General features: G+C 40.6%; 1 protein-coding gene and 1 long non-coding RNA gene across 2 annotated transcripts in view; one reads left to right on the forward strand and one right to left on the reverse strand.

Annotated features, from left to right (window-relative positions):
- Positions 1 to 17,598, reverse strand: part of LOC149970431 (uncharacterized) — a 123,796-nt gene that overhangs the window by 99,554 nt on the left and 6,644 nt on the right. The window lies entirely within an intron of this gene.
- The window catches only part of LOC110509692 (phosphatidylinositol 3-kinase regulatory subunit alpha), a 42,579-nt gene continuing 36,516 nt past the window's right edge, over positions 11,536 to 17,598 (forward strand). Inside the window, exons 1-2 of the mRNA XM_021590728.3 lie at positions 11,536 to 11,902; positions 12,861 to 13,510. Of these exons, the coding sequence (XP_021446403.1) occupies positions 13,180 to 13,510 (331 nt within the window). The 5' untranslated portion in view covers positions 11,536 to 11,902; positions 12,861 to 13,179. The remainder of the gene's footprint in view (positions 11,903 to 12,860; positions 13,511 to 17,598) is intronic.

The raw sequence follows: 17,598 nt of genomic DNA on the forward strand, positions 1-17,598 counted from the left end.
TTATAATGCACCTGAGGTGAAAAAAGGTCTTATTGATCAACATTTGAGCCAGAGGGAATCTGTCAAATATAATGTGTATACTGTAAATAACATACAAATATGCATTTAAGCTTACAGTCTGCCAACTATGTGATTCTAACCTACTGTATGACAACACCAGACAATATTTTGTTCAAATAATACTTTTTTTCCTACAGGGCTGTTAGACGCTCAATTCTTAATTTGTTACCTTATGTGTTGTGTTTGATTGACATTCAGTAATAACACTTAGACTAATCGTACTCATCAAAATTAGAATCAAAGTATTGAAAGCAGGTACGTGAGGCGACTTGCAGATTGTGGCAGCATATTTCTGTGGCCTACTTTGAAAGCGTCGTTGAGTACCCTGTGACAGTTGGAGGTCTGAAAGCACTTACTGTACATTTCAATATCCTTCATTACCATAATAAAAAATGTTGGTATGAAAGTCACCCAGTCTGCATTTATGGTATGCCATGGTAATTCACAGGTTCTGGGCCCAACCATGGCAAATCTGACCAAGCTGTGTAAAGTGATGTGAAAAGACATGGTTGACAATGTTGTCAGTGAAATGCATCACAAATATGCCCCTGGGAATGTATCACCGTCCGTTGGCCATGATTATAGAAATATATATGAGGCAAAAGCAGTTTAGGAACACACAGTAGTTCCTCTCTATGGCTTTAGTCTTGAGCAATAGTGTTACTACATCTGAACCCAATATGATACACATCTGCCAACAGTAACATTCTGTAAATGGGAACTGATTTTTACAAGCTTCAAAGATGCCACAAAAAGAGAGTGGGATAGGGCCTGAGTGAAAAGCTATATTGAATGCTCTCCTTAATGACTGTGATTCTTATACTTAGGGCTTCATTAGAATTCAAAAGAGATAAATAGTGTAGCTACCGAGGAAAAAAATGAACAATGTGAAAGTGTTTGAAAAATGTGCCTGGCTTTATTGTGTTTTAATGCTTGCAATATACATATGCAGAAAGGCTTATAGAAGAGAGGGGATGGGCAAAGGGATGGGGCAACTGTTTTGGTCTATTATAATTAATCATATGGGGTAGTGAGGAGTAAACAAAAGGCATCACTTACTTCAAATCCATCCAATCAATTTTGTCACGCTTATAGTCCTATACAGACTGTAGCAACAAACTAATAGGCTGTATATTCTGCCTTGAAAACAAAAAACAGTATGACAAACTGCCAGTATTGGCAGTCAATAAAATACATTTCAGAGTTCATACTATTGTCATAAATGTATCATCACTGAAGTTACTTTGAAACTTTCACACTTTCGAGATACTGTATCTCTAACTTAATCTATTGGTGGCCAATATTGTCACATCCAAATCTGACAGGCGATGAGAACAACTGATGGATTTTGTAACACTATTGGCTAAGAGGCAGATTGTGCAAACGTAGGAGCTAGTCTAAGTCTGGAGACAGTGTTCTGCAGTACTGCAGCGTCCTACATCTGAAATGTGGTTCAGGGATCTGGGGGAGGTCATTGACCTGAAGAGAATGTGTTAGAGAGCTGAAAGACATGCAGCTTTTAATAAAACATGGAGACAAGGAATTTGCTCTCTGGAATACTGGCGGGATGCATTTGAATTCAGAGACTTACCCACTGGGCACACACTGGATGAATCAATGTTGTTACGTTGAACCAATGTGGAATAGACGTTGAATTGACATCTGTACCCAGTGGATAGAGACTGGAGTTATTCCTTTGTTGATTGACCTGAATTAGAGTGTAAAGCATTTGCTTCACTGAGACGTCTGGAAATGGTTTGAAATGTCTCTTTCCACTGAGTAGGTAGTTAAGAGGAGAGTTGTTGCTCTAAGAAAAAAGTGTCATATTTAGCTTTGAACCAACCAACCAAACAGTTGCAGTGACCACTTCTTCAGTTAGGAGAGAGGTGGAGATGTCATTGTATCAGGGCGCTAATGTTGAGATGATGATATAATGACAGGTTGGTATGCTCCATAAAAAGAGAAGTTATAATTACCTGCTAAATACCCTCAGGTCGGGACTTGTACCAAAACAGAACTGTATGGTTAATTTTTCTGTAAACCAAACCTGTCTGTGCTCTCTTTCCACTATACAAATGCATAGCTAATTGAATAACATGTATTACAATTTTCCTCTCTCAAGAAATATCATTACATAAGACATAACCTTGGCCAATTTGGTGCTTTTATAGATAGTATACAAAGCTGTACAACTTGCACTGTTTGCACAAGGTGGAACGTTTTTATTGTGTTTCTGTCTTAACCCTCAGCCTGTGTTGTCTGTTAGCACACATTTGAATAACCTCTTTATGTAACAGTCATGTTCCTGTCAGACAGAAGCCAATGTCAGTGGCGTGTCCATTAAGAACTGAGATGTTCACCATTTTGTCCACTCTGAATGGACTTCCCTACAGGTCCAAGAAATACCAGCTGGGTTTTGGTCGGCGTTTGGTACACTAACGGAAGGAAGCAATGCTTATAATATATGGTTCAAATGAATAACAAAAATACTAAAAACCTGACAATATAACATTTTCACAGTTCAGTATTTAGGGCTGAAATTTGATATTTGTGTAGTTAGGACTTTTTTTTTTACTAAAATGTAATAATTTGTCAATATCAATACAATAATAGGCCTAGTACTTTTTAAGGTCCATGGCATTTTCTACAGTCTTTACTTTTGGGGACTGGATACTGTGCTATGTAGCATCTGGTTAAATGTTACAAACTCTGACATTAGGAGATAGTATCCAATTGCATAATTGTCTTTTAGTGGCTCTGTGAACTTTAGTGATCCATTGTTTAATCATGGGTGGGTGAATGTAGGGATTATATGGTCTTGTGGTTCAAATATAATTTTCCATCATCGTCGGCAACACAACTCCAAGTCCTATCTATGCTTCTCTACTGTATATTCCCCGTTCATCTCAGAAAGGGGAGGAAATATTAGATTTGGTATGACTGTATGTACATTGTGTAATCATTTAATTCAATATTTGTGTATTTGGATCATAGAGTTAAAGATGCGTTAAAAAGGTTTTGTATCATTTCAGACAGTAGTTTTGAAAGTATGGGCTCATGAGGCAAAACGGGGGCCCGAAAATAGTGCACAATTGTGTACAACGTCATCCATTCGTATGACATGTTACATATGATATGTATGATACATATATGTAAATATATAATTGCAATTTGTATGATATGTTACAAATTCCAATTCGTACTTTATGTTATGAATTTGTAGGTCCCTGCATACCACTGCTGGCTTGCTTCTGAAGCTAAGCAGGGTTGGTCCTAGTCTGTTCTTGGATGGGAGACCAGATGCTGCTGGAAGTGGTGTTGGAGGGCCTGTAGGAGGCACTCTTTCCTCTGGTCTACCCTGTGTAGGGTGCTGTCTTTTGGATGGGACGTTAAATGGGTGTCCTGACTCTCTGAGGTCATCAAAGATCCCATGGCACTTATCGTAAGAGTAGGGGTGTTAACCCTGGAGTCCTGGCTAAATTCCCAATGTGGCCCTCAAACCATCACGGTCACCTAATAATCTCCCGTTTACAATTGGCTCATTCATCCCCCTCCTCTCCCCTGTAACTATTCCCCAGGTCGTTGCTGCAAATGAGAACGTGTTCTCAGTCAACTTACCTGGTAAAATAACAGATGAATAAATTAAATAAAAAAATGGACCCCGATCAATCTCATGAAATAACTAAGAGGAAATTTGAGATGACTTGGATTGCAAATGGCAAAGGCATTGATCAAGAGCAATGATTGTTATGGATAAATAAGATACGAGTGAACCTCCAGAGATGATTCCAGTAAAATAGACCAATTCACAACAATCACACACAGTAAGTCAAGAAGGTTTGAACAAGGTTCATACGTTAAACCTTTAAAAAACCTTTTTTCATTTCCACAAACCCTGTGCTTTGGGAGAAGATTGAAATGTTGTCCTTAAACCTTCCAAGCATTCCTATTTGCAATTTCAACATAGACTCCACCATTCCTTGGCTGATATTATGACCAGTCTTGTGTTTACTACGTCTCCTCTTCTTTAGGGGCCTATTCATGCACAAAGCTGCTTACAGCTCCTTTAGTGCTTCCTGGACAGTAGGCCTATACTTGCCATGGGATTTCTACCGGCCCAGCCCCCCCATAATTAGGCCACCCACATTCACAGTCATACGCCTGGGATTGTGTACTCTGAAAGATTCCTGTGAACTTCATATTGGAAACTGACTGATTGGGAAGAATGGAATTGAAGTAGGAGCTCTGCTGCTTTTCAATTAATGTATCATTGAATACATTTAGGTAGCTAGCACCTTGGACTTTTCCTTGTTTGCTAATTTGATGAACACTGTATCTGAAGGAGAGACTCACTTTTTCAGTAGCAAGTTTCATTTTATTAGGCTATGACACAGGAATTCTCCATTTCTGATGAACAATCTGTGATTGTTTGGCTGCTATATCAATGTTATGAAGTGCATCAATGAATAGGGGAGACTATGTATTCACAATATAGCCTATTCAAATGCTACAGATGTGGATGAATATAATTAAGTGCGTTCCTGTTTATGAAAGGCTCCGTTATGAATCGTGCAGGCAGCAGCCCAGCTCTTTTGATTGAATTTGTGGTCCTTTAGATTTCCATGAAATCGAATCATTCTGATGAAGAAAGTGCATTAAATCCTACATTTCCAAGAACATTCCCTCAAAAGCTCTTCATCGTTTGGAGAAAGCAGCAAGAAAAGGGCTCTGGAAAGTCCCCTCTGTTGGTATGTTGTAAACCTAGATGGTTCTATGATGCTTTTTTTTTTTTACAATAAATTCAATTAATGATTTATCTCTAGTTCTCCAGAAGCCTCTCCCATTTCTTGGGAAAATAAAACATGAATGCATGCCCATAGTTTAGGATGAAACCACTTAGGTTTAATGACATTTTGAGCAATTAAATGTGTACTAGGAGGATAAAGTGACCTTTTGAATTGAGCTTAACACATGTATGTATTTCAGTGTAAAGGTGTAGGAGATCCCCCCCCAGAAAGAAATCCTCTTGAAAACTAGATGTCACTTCACTTCCCGAAGTTGCTGCCTTCTTGGGACAACCTTGTAAAATATATTTAATCTCAATAGGATTTAGAAAAAGACATAAAAACAAATATGTACAGTATATGGTAAATAGGCTAATCATGTAGCCCTAATGTGCTTCACAGCACTGCACAGAGTTTTGAAACAAAGTTTCCATGGACCTCTTTGGCACTCCTATGCTTCAGCTACAATGTGAGTGGTTTTCATGCCATAATGTAGCTAGTTCTCTTCTGCGGGCTGGGACCAATTAAGTAGCCTCTAGGCAACTTATTTGAAAACAAATTATTATCACTGTAAACTTATTAAAACGCAGAAAGCCAAATAACCTGAAAATAAACATTACCAGGTATTCTCATTCATTATTTGGGTCTATAGTGTCATGGACAGACAATATGACACTAGATAGTAAGAAACGTTAACCTGTTCACATGAAGTTATGTACATCTCTTATGGCGGTTATCCTTGCCTGCAAAGGTACAATCTCAATAAACACTCACAGTCCAAGCTCTTTGTATGTTACCAAGGGGGAGCAGGAAGTCTTTGGTTTGATGATGCAGGTTTTGATTGACGTGCCAGTGTCACGCCAATAGAGTTAGGAATTATGGTGCTTTCAAGACAACTGGGAACTTGGAAAAAAACAAGGTCATATCATGAATTCAGTTATCTTCAGGTCGGAACGTTGCAGCTCTAGAAAGATACCCAAGTTCTCAACATGGAATTCCGAGTTGAATGACTGTTCCAAAAAAAAAGTGTCTACAAAGGCACTGAAGTCCAAGATTTACTAGCTCCCAGTTCCCAGTTCTTTTGAATGCGGAATTAGAATCATTATTGGGGGATGAGGAGGACCTCCATGGACCATTTTGTCCAGAAATCATTTAGACATTCATTGCATTTCATTAAAAAAATATATTTAACTAGGCAAGCCAGTTAAGAAAAAATTCTTACTTACAATGACAGCCTACCGGGGAACAGCCTTGTTCAGGGGCAGAATGACAGATTTTTACCTTGTCAGCTCAGGGATTCGGTCCAGCAACCTTTCGGTTACTGGCCCAATGCTCTAACCACTAGGCTGCCACCACAATGTTGTAAAGCTGCACTCTGATAGTCGGGAAGCAAGTTCAAGGAGTGAGTAAATGTAATTCATAAATGAAACACGTAACAAACAGCGCACTGACATGAAACAGGAACAGAAACCATGACGACTGGGAACCCCCCCCCCCCAAAGGGGAGTGACTTATACAAGGCAGGTGATCAAGGAGGTGAAGGAGTCCAGGTGAGTGTCATTATGAGCTAATGCGCGTAACGATGGTGACTGGTGTGCGCCATAAAGAGCAGCCTGGTGACCTAGAGGCCAGAGAGGGCGCACACATGACAATTGTAGTAACTGCGCTCTCTAGGGTTGCTATTTTCTTGAGTTTTATCATGTCAATTAATTTGTGATATTCCTGGATTAGTCATTATAAGTAATAAATACGATAGTCAGTCAGTTTAAAAGAGGTTAAGGGTACAAGACTGTGTCATAAACATTAAAACAGGTCTGTACCCAAACAATTTGAACTTCTACTTTTAAAAATCCACCTCTCTAACAACAAGTCTCTCACCATTGCCGCCTGCTATAGACCACACTCTGCCCGCAGCTGTGCTCTGGACACCATATGTGAACTGATTGTCCCCCATCTATCTTCAGAGCTCGTGCTGCTAGGCGACCTAAACTGGAACATGCTTAACACCCCAGCCATCCTGTAATCTAAGCTTGATGCCCTCAATCTCACACAAATGATCAATGAACCTACCAGGCACCACCCCAAAGCCGTAAACACGGGCACCCTCATAGATATCATCCTAACCAACTTGCCCTCTAAATACACCTCTTTTGTTTTCAATCAAGATCTCAGCGATCACTGCCTCATTGCCTGCATCCGTAATGGGTCAGCGGTCAAACAACCTCCACTCATCACTGTCAAACGCTCCCTGAAACACTTCAGCGAGCAGGCCTTTCTAATCGACCTGGCCGGGGTATCCTGGAAGGATATTGATCTCATCCCGTCAGTAGAGGATCCCTAGTTATTTTTTTTAAAATGCCTTCCTCACCATCTTAAATAAGCATACCCCATTCAAGAAATTTAGAACCCGGAACAGATATAGCCCTTGGTTCTCTCCAGACCTGACTGCCCTTAACCAACACAAAAACATCCTATGGCGTTCTGCATTAGCATCGAACAGCCCCCGTGATATGCAACTTTTCAGGGAAGCTAGAAACCAATATACAGAGGCAGTTAGAAAAGCCAAGGCTAGCTTTTTCAAGCAGAAATTTGCTTCCTGCAACACAACTTCAAAAAAGTTTGGGGACTCTGTAAAGTCCATGGAGAATAAGAACACCTCCTCCCAGCTGCCAATTGCACTGAGGATAGGAAACACTGTCACCACCGATAAATCCACTATATTTGAGAATTTCAAGAAGCATTTTTCTACGGCTGGCGATGCTTTCCACCTGGCTACCCCTACCCCGGTCAGCACTGCACCCCCCAAAGCAACTCGCCCAAGCCTTCCCCATTTGTCCTTCTCCCAAATCCAGTCAGCTGATGTTCTGAAAGAGCTGCAAAATCTGGACCCCCACAAATCAGCAAGGGCTGGACAATCTGGACCCTTTCTTTCTAAAATTATCTGCTGAAATTGTTGCAACCCCTATTACTAGCCTGTTGAACCTCTCTTTCGTGTCGTCTGAGATTCCCAAAGATTGGAAAGCAGCTGCGGTCATTGCCCTCTTCAAAGGGGGGGACACTCTTGACCCAAACTGCTACAGACCTATATCAATCCTACCCTGCCTTTCTAAGGTCTTCGAAAGCCAAGTCAACAAACAGATTACCGACCATTTCAAATGAGAACTTGTTCTCAACTTGTCTACCTGGTTAAATAAAGGTGAAATAATATATTTATTTATTTTTAAAACAAGGACTGTGTACATATCTGGCTATGCTGGCAAAATCACTACATATCCCATCGAGCCAAATGGGGGATGCTGCCCGTTGTCACAGTTCGAAGACCAGACAGAACGTCCAGCTAACCCTACGCCAATGACACCGGTGGATATCAAAACTGAAATTGGATCTGCGTTAAGTAGCAACGATATCCTTTGCCACCGTCGTTTTATGACAGGTATCTCGCACCAGCCATGACTATTTAACAAAACAATAAATAATTTTCAAGTTTCTTTCCAGAAAATGTCTTAGTCACATGATTATATAACTAGCAAAGGAGTTTTCAAGTTAAGGTTGCAATATTTATGAAGTTTGGCAATGAGGATGAAAACTAGCATAGTTCAGCCAGAGACACTAGAGAAAGGAGGAGATAGGAATCCTATTGGGTAATGAATGAAGGAAATTTTAACCCCCCACCCAGCAGACTGTCGCCCAATCGCATTCACGTTGTCATAATACGTCAAGTGGTTGTTAAGCTAATCGTCACATATTCCTTTCTCAAAGTCAGGGTATTATGGTACGTTCGAGACAACAGGGAACTCAGGATAAAACTAGGTCAAATCATGACGTCAGTGATCTTCATGTTGGAAAGGCAGAGCTCTAGAAAGAGGCCCAAGTTCCTGACTTGGAATTCTGAGGTGGATGACCATTCAAAATGATTTTCCGAGTTGGAAATAGTTTTTTTTCAAGTTCCCAGTTGTCTTGAAAGCACACACATCTGAAGTCGGAAATTTCCGAGTTCCCAGTTGTTTTGAAAGCACACACATCTGAAGTCGGAAATTTCCGAGTTCCCAGTTGTTTTGAACTCTGCATTAGTTGAGAAACTTGCCTATTTGATTAGAAAGTAGGCAATATCACGATTCCAAAGATATACAAAATTACAGAGAACAATTATCTTACATCTCGGGAAAAGATTTGTAATGTCGTTCTTCTTGTTCACAAAATTCACTCCCATTCTCTACTTGAAGAAGAGCTCTCCTTGTCACAGAATGCACAGCGTGGGCTTCGTACACAATGGCCATTAATACGATTCCAATGTAGTTACCCATCTCCTCAAAAGTATCGAGCTTGGGACTTATGCACACTCAGGTGACAGACTGTCATTTTTAATGCCCTGATATCAGGAGTTGGAAGCGAAAAGTTTGATAAAACAATTCAGAAACTGAAACGAATAAATCGGATTACTTATAGAGCAAATCAATATATAACACCGAAATCAGCTGTAACTGTCAATAGTAAAACAAATCTTAAAACGATGTTTAAGTGAACCCGAATACAGAAAATAAATGGTGTGAAGTTGCTTCCAGACACGGTAGACTCCTCCTCACAGTCTGTCCTTTTGAGTTTTGAATCAGAGTCTTTTCCCGACAAAGTCATGTTAGGATATATCAGTTATCCTTTTTGAGCTTTTGTGCCGAATCCACTGAGGTGTTTCAGTTGCCACGTTTATGGTCATGTGGCAGCAATGTGTAGGAGGGAGTTTCCAAGATGTGGGAAGTGTGCAGAAGGGCTTGGGACAGAGGATTGTGTAGTTTCGGTGGAAAAAGTTGTGTGTGTCAAATGTAGGGGTCCCCATGTTGTTGGGGATTGGAAGTGTCTGGTGTGAGTGAGGCAGGTTGAGGATGCCAGAGTCAGAGTAGTGCAAAAGGCGTCATATGCTGAGGAAGTGAAGAAAGTAGAGGAGGATTGGTCAAGGGTGAGGCGTCCTAAGAGGATACCTGTGGGAAGTAGATCTGTGCCAGCAGTAAGGGAAAAGCCAAAAAGTGATACAGTATGTTTCAATAAGGTTGGCTTCTTAATGTTCATAGCAATGGTTATCAACTGTACCGCAGAAATGGAACATGAATCACAGAAAATAGATGTTGTGGTGGATGCTGCAGAGAAGTACTTGGGGGTATGAGATTTGGCTTTGAAAGAGTTACAGGGTGTGTTGAGTGGTGGTATCCCATTCTCCCAGGACGGTGCAGGAGCGTAGGAACAGATAGGGTCAAAGTAATGGAATGGGGTAGTGGATTTTTAGCAGTAGTGGTGCGTGGGTAAAATTACTGACGAAGCCAAGCCAGAAAAATAAAGCCATATTATAACCTACAATATGTGTTATGATAATTGCGTTGTTTGCTCTATAACCTGTTAGTTCATATGCCTTGCCACCGTGATATATAGGCCTAAAGGCCGAGATAATAAGAAGACACAGTGGCAGAATAAATTCAAACACACCTTTGTTTCATCACAAAACCGGAAAGCAACATCTGTCCAGTGGAGTCCACAAAGCATATTGCACGTAGCAAACAGTTAAATGACCTAAAACATGGTCAATCAAGTTAATGTTTTCAACATTTTCGGACTACTAAACAACTAATGATTTAGAACACCGGAGAGTTGCCCCAAATTGCAAAAAAAACAAACAGGAGCTAGCTCCACTAGTCCAGCCCCATTTCAACATCATCAAATCCCCTATGCTTACTTGTCAATGTATTATACTAAAATATTCCAAAAACAATTTAGTCCAATCAACGTAAGCTAAATATCATGTGGCTGTTCATAGTACTGATTTCTGTGCGTGTGTGTGTGTGTGTGTGTGTGTGTGTGTGTGTGTGTGTGTGTGTGTGTGTGTGTGTGTAAGTAGAAAAAACATGTTGACTCATCCTACTTGTAGAAAAATGCCAATGCCGTCCTCCTATCTATCAAGTTGACAAAATGGTTCACGCGTTTAGATGATATTGTCCTTGGCAACCTGGCTAAAATGCTTGCTTGATAGCCTAACTTCCTTTCATGGGAAACGATGCACCAGGCCAGCTAGTTAACATTAGCCTACTACATCTAGCTACATATTGAAACTCCATCCTCCCAGGCCAGATGCACAATGTATGAATTTATGGTTTTATCAGAACCGCCGTTGTAATCATTGTCCAGCAAGGAAAATTAAGTAAAACCACAAGTCTAAATCTCTATCTCCTTCCATGGCTAATTTTGGAAAGGGACAATTTTAGCTAGCTGGAGGACAACGACACAACGAGATGCAACAATTCAAGTTTTTTTCTGTCAATGATGTTTGGCTTGATGTTCTGTGATTGGTATGAAGCCGAATCCAAGCTGGCTTCCCTTGACACTATTTATTTGTATTTATTTATTTTTATTGGGGGGCTGTTTCACTCACTCTGATGTTTCTCCAGTGAGATACATTCAGCCTCTTGAGAATTGAAGGAAAACACAGACAAAATATGTTATTATTAAGATATTATTTTATATGTATTTTGTATTTATTTTTTGTCCATTTTTTGGGGAAGTCTGGCTTCCCTTGGCATCCACGAATACACACCACTGGTTTTAATGAATGTAGCTTGGAAGGGTGTTTTTTCCTTTTCCCCTTTCCCATTTTGTATCGCAAAATATATATATTTATACTATAGTCCAGTTGGGGGCGGTAATGGATATTGGATGCTAACCGCCGTCAAACCCCACAGAAGACGAAGAATACTCCTCCTACTCACCACTATGGTCACGCCACTGACATGCCTCTCGGAAAAGCACGGAACCTCGCTGAAATTTGTACGTGAACTTGCTCTCGTATATCGATAGAGTACAAATCGGAGCTATAGCAAAGAAGATTAAAACCCACCTTTTTAAGTCATGGATTAATTTTGTCGATTGCTCGACAACTTTATCGGTACTTCCAGAGGCTTTTGGCTTTGTCTGACTAACGTAAAGAGGTATATTTTGGGGATAGGAGTATAATTGTGTGGGCACACGGGAAGGAAGGAGGATTCATCCGATTCGCCTCAACCTGGGCACTATTCATGCATGTGAGTCGTCCTCCTCTCAAGCTGTGTGCTTAGTATGTTTAGCTAGCTAGCCATGATGTAGGCTAGCACGTTAGCAATGCATACAGGCTAAATACTGTGCTACCGTCAGCATTGTGTCGTATCGCTTTACTTGCATCGAATTGTGTGTATTTAATATTGGCTTAACGTATAACTTTATATTGTTAAAGAAAGTAGTTCAAGTTAGATAGCTAGCAAGTTCAGTTAACGTTAGACATTTCGATTGCTCGTCGTCAGCCATGCAACACAGCTAGCTAACGTTAGTAATAAAGAAATGTCACGTTATTCATGCAAAACGTCGTTACTCATCAGGTCTTACAATGTTAGACATAACGCGAACACTTCAGATTACTTAATGTTAATTTACCAATTAGCTGTCAACATGCCAGGCGTCATTTGAGCCTAAAGCCCATTGTCTGTGGTAAAGCTAGCACTACTTGGCGTTAGGTAGTTACAGTAACTAGCTACTACTATGCTGCTATAGAGTGCAACGATATAACGTTAATTAGCTAGCTAGTTTACCAAAGCTGCATTTGTATTGCTTGTTGTAGCGTCACATTGTAGCTACGTGACTGGTGCATACGATACCGTGTTTTATTGGCATTCATCATGGATGAAAAGCATGACCAACATGTTTTTTCATCTAACTACTTTGTCTGTTTGCGTTCCATCTCAGACATTATGTAAACGTAAACCTTTTAATTAGTTAGTTTATAACTTATATTTTGGTGCTCATTCAACCACTGTTTGTTTGAATATTGGGTTTATTCAGCAGAACTAATCATATTGGCACTAGTGAGGAAACCACCATATGACAGTATTGGGTATTGTTGCTGGTTCCTTTCTTGTAAATGTAGCCACCACCACTAATCTGTACTTGATAATAAAGTATTGTCTTACGCAACATGTTGCAAATGGCTTCTTCTGCTCTGTATTGCAGGTCAGGGGTACATTCTCAAGGCTACTGCTGCAGGCCATATACTGATGGAAACACACTGCCGGAGGCACCACAGGGGTGCTTTTGAGAATGACCTAAAGACAAGTTTTAAAAAAACATAATCACCCAGAGAACTATTGAGGACTAGAACGTTTAATACATGTTGTGTTTTTCTTTTTTGGCCCGAAGTGTGTTTGCTCAGTTAATACATTCTCAGAAAAACAAGAAGAGTAACCAATTGGTGGGACCTGCCCAAACAAGTTATTCACACAGTGTTTATTTTCTAAAGAAATAACAGCCCTGTGGAAAATAAGTAATCACGATGGCTGCGGAAGGATATCAGTACAGGGCACTTTACGACTACAAGAAGGAGAGAGAGGAGGACATTAACCTCCATGTGGGGGACATCTTAACAGTGACCAAAGGGGCCCTGGGGGCCCTCGGGTACAGCGACGGCCTGGAGGAAAGGCCTGAGGACATTGGCTGGCTGCCTGGCTTTAATGAAACCACTCAGGAAAAGGGGGACTTCCCTGGGACATATGTGGAGTTCATTGGGAAGAAGAGGATCTCTCCTCCCACTCCCAAGCCGAGACCCCCCAGACCCTTACCCATGGCCCCGGGCTCTTCCAAGGCTGACTCTGGTGATGAACAAGGTGAGTTATTAACAGTCTGCCTTCTTCAACCAAACATGCAGTTTTGTTTGTACAGTACTAAACAAAACGATGTTCAGTGTAAAAAAAACAGAAGCTTTGCCTAGTTAATTTCAAACCGCATGGGTATTTTAAAAAATATATATATCTTTTTTTACATGCCCCCCACACCCACAGGTTTTGATTGAGTAGGCCCCACGCAGTTAAGCCAAACTTTTCTCCTGCATTAACAGCCAGTTGCTGAAACACAATGACATTCCAAAGACTAATCCACCATTAGTTTGCAGCCAAGCTGACATGTAAACCCTGCGGTGGTGGAATGGTTCATCTTTCATACAGACTAATCTCTTGGTAACATGACCAATGAGTTTTAGATACATCGCCCATTACAAACCCTTTTGTTAGATTTAATCTAAGATACTTTTTCACCCACAAAGCAAATCCAGATGGTAGGCTACTTTGTGAATACCCTACCCCTAAATTGAGTGTTCAATCATCCCTCAGTGGTATACAGTGCATTAGGAAAGTATTCAGACCCCTTGACCTTTTCCACATTTTGTTATGTTACAGCCTTATTCTAAAACTGATTAAATTGTTCATTTCCCCCCCACACACAATACCCCATAATGACAAAGAAAAAACAGGTTTTTAGAAATTTTGGCAAAGTTATAAAAATATATTTTTTTAAATAACATTGTATTTGTCACGTGCTGATACAACAACCTTTTACATAAGTATTCAGACCCTTTACTCAGTACTTTGTTGAAGCACCTTTGGCAGCGATTACAGCCTTGTCTTCTTGGGTATGACGCTACAAGCTTGGCACACCTGTATTTGGGGGAGTTTCTCCCATTCTTCTCTGCAGATCCTCTCAAGTTCTGTCAGGTTGGATAGAGAGCGTCGCTGCACAGCTATTTTCAGGTCTCCAGAGATTTTTGATTGGGTTCTGGCTCTGGCTGGGCCACTCTCAGACATTCAGAGACTTATCTGAAAGCCACTACTGCATTGTCTTGGCTGTTTGCTTAGTGTCGTTGGAAGGCGAACCTTCGCGCCAGCCTGAGATCCTGAGCGCTCTGTAGTAGTTTTTCATCAAGGATCTCTCTGTACTTTGCTCCATTCACCTTTCCCTCGATCCTGACTAGTCTCCCAGTCCCTGCACTGAAAAAAGTCCCCACAGCATGATGCTGCCACCACCATGCTTCACCATAGGAATGGTGCCAGGTTTCCTCCAGATGTGACACTTGGCATTTTGGCCAAATAGTTGAATCTTGGTTTCATCAGACCAGAGAATCTTGTTTCTCATGGTCTGAGAGTCCTTTAGGTGCCTTTTGGCTAAACTCCCAAATTAGCTGTCATGTGCTTTTTCACTGAGGAGTGTCTTCCATCTGGCCACTACCATAAAGGCCTGATTGGTGGAGTGTTGAAGAGATGGGAGAACTTGCAAGAAGGACAACCATCTCCACAGTGGAACTCTAGAGCGCTGTCAGAGTGACCCCAAAGCGCTTCTCACCCGATTGCTCAGTTTGGCCGGGCGGCCAGCTCTAGGAAGAGTCTTGATGATTCCTAACTTATTCCATTTGAGAATTATGGTGGCCAATGTGTTCTCTGACCTTCAATGGTGCAGAAATGTTTTGGTACCTTTCCCCAGATCTGTGCCTCGACACAATCTTGTCTCGGAGCTCAACGGATAATTCCTTCGACATCGTTGCCTGTTTTTTTGCTCTGATATGCACTGTCAACTGTGGGACCTTATGTAGACAGGTGTGTGCCTTTCCAAATCATGTCCCATCAATTGAATTTACCACAGGTGGACTCCAATCAAATTGTAGCAACATCTCAAGAATGGTCAATGGAAACCGGATGCATCTGCACTCAATTTTGAGTCTCATAGCAAAGGGTCTGAATACTTACGTAAATGGGGTATTTCTGTTTTATATTTCTTTGTACATTTGCAAACATTTCTAAAAAACGGATTTCACTTTGTCATTATGGGATATTTTGTAGATTGATGAGGGGGGGGGGGGGGGGACTATTTATTCATTTTTAGAACAAGGCTGTAATGTAACAAAATATGGTAAAAGTCAAGTTGTCCGAATACTTTCTGAATGGACTGTATATATATTTTATACCTAAAGGGGTCTTATATGTCAAAATCAAATAGCTAAGTGATCCATGGTATGACCATCTTAAAATAATTCCATGTTAGCTGAGTAGAACCACCCCAACGGCCTAGACTTTTAGAGGTTAAATATCCACCCCAAGTTAAGTCTGATGTCTGCAGAAATAATGGGGTGTTAGCTATGATAAGACATCTTGAGTTAGAAAAAATGTAACTACAGTAAGTGAAGTGGATTATCACCAGGTAGCTGAATTATATTAACATCAGTTGTCCGTGATCTGTACTATACAGAAATGCAGAACGTCATAGACGTCTGTTTCACAAGTTCACATGTTTCACAAGTTTGGACATCAGAGTACGTGTGACATTTTTTTACAATATTTATTAATGGCATCTCCATTTCTTCGCCGCACAAACCCTTTTAAGCGCTCGCTTTTCTGCACAGACCCTTTTAAGCACAACACGCTCTGCTGACACTGTGCTTTCTCAGCAAGCAGCAGAGTAGTGCTGTCTCTCTCTCTCGCTACGCTATGCATGCAGGTTTGAGCAGCAATTTTGAAGGAAAACTTCAAGAAAATTTAACCATAAACATATTCCCAGGTTTTTCTGTAGTAACATCAAACTTAATTAGCATAGAAGTACAGTAGCTAGGTAGTTATGCTAACGTTAGCTATCTAGCTAACCAAACCATGGTTGAATGCCTCTTGATTGAACTCTAATTTCCCTCAATGATTTTAATCAGAACAGGACTTCCATGCCATTTAGCTACTGTTTTTGTTGTAGTACTCAGGTTAAAAGATTTAAGCAAACCATTTCTAGTAGTAGCAGCTTGTCAGTTCATGTTGAAGACCATGGATAAGTAGGCTACGGGTAAATCCATTTTGAATTCACCTTTTTATAGCATTCTGTTTGATTTAAACAACTTTCCTTACATGTTTGCCCATGGAAGAAGTGGTCAAAGTTATTATTTGGACCAGAATGCCAAAACATTCAGGAGATAAAGGTGCAAAAAAAAATTGCCCCATTTTGCATAACCCACCATACATTGAGACATCCATGTTTTCATCACTGGAAAGGATAAATGGTTGAGTTTGATTATATATTTTTTCAATCAGGTGGTTTGTGTTTCCAACGGAAATCTGTTTGGGAATGTTGATTCCTAGGCTATTCCAATCGTTGTAGTAAGCGGACCATGTGCCAATGTTTGCAAGGGAGCCATTGTCTCGACTCTTTCTTTATTTCGAAAGAAATAGGCCTAGGGTCAAGCAAGTCAGTTGACATTGTTTGCTTTTATTTTTTTGTTTGTTAACTCATTTGTACTTGCCCTTGCAGTTTGGTCCATGTGGTTACTTTGGCCCAGCATCAAACGCTACCAGAGAAAGACGATTTATATGGTGGGACTACAATGTCAGCCTTGATAACAAGTGGGAGTGCTCACAGTAGCCCCACTGAATGCTAACCAGGGCCGGAGGACAATGGTGCTTGGCTCTGGTCCAGCGCCCAGCGCATTGTGTTGCTGCGCAGCACCTGGTACCAGCCCACCAATTGGACCTCTGGAGCACTTCTCTTTTGTTACTCCTCTAGGCCTGCATTGAAAAGAGATCAAATTCAATTTCCCTTTGGGCACAAAGTCATGTTTTTGCACCCGTCATTCTACACTACATAACCAAAAGTATGCGGACACCTCTTTGAACATCTCATTCCATAACCATGGGCATTAGTATGGAATTGGTCCTCCCTTTGCTGCTATAACAGCATTCCTCTCTTCTGGGAATGCTTTCATCTAGATGTTGAAACTAGAGGTCGACCGATTATGATTTTTCAACGCCGATACCGATTATTGTAGGACCAATAAATCCAATACCGATTAATCAGCCGATTCTTCTTTAAAAAAATGTATTTTATTTATTTATTTGTAATAATGACAATTACAACAATACTGAATAAACACTTATTTAAACTTAATATAATA

The sequence above is a fragment of the Oncorhynchus mykiss genome, chromosome 29, assembly GCF_057628025.1.
Source record: "Oncorhynchus mykiss isolate SJ-2025 chromosome 29, ASM5762802v1, whole genome shotgun sequence".
In the NCBI taxonomy this organism is placed as follows: Eukaryota; Metazoa; Chordata; class Actinopteri; order Salmoniformes; family Salmonidae; genus Oncorhynchus; species Oncorhynchus mykiss.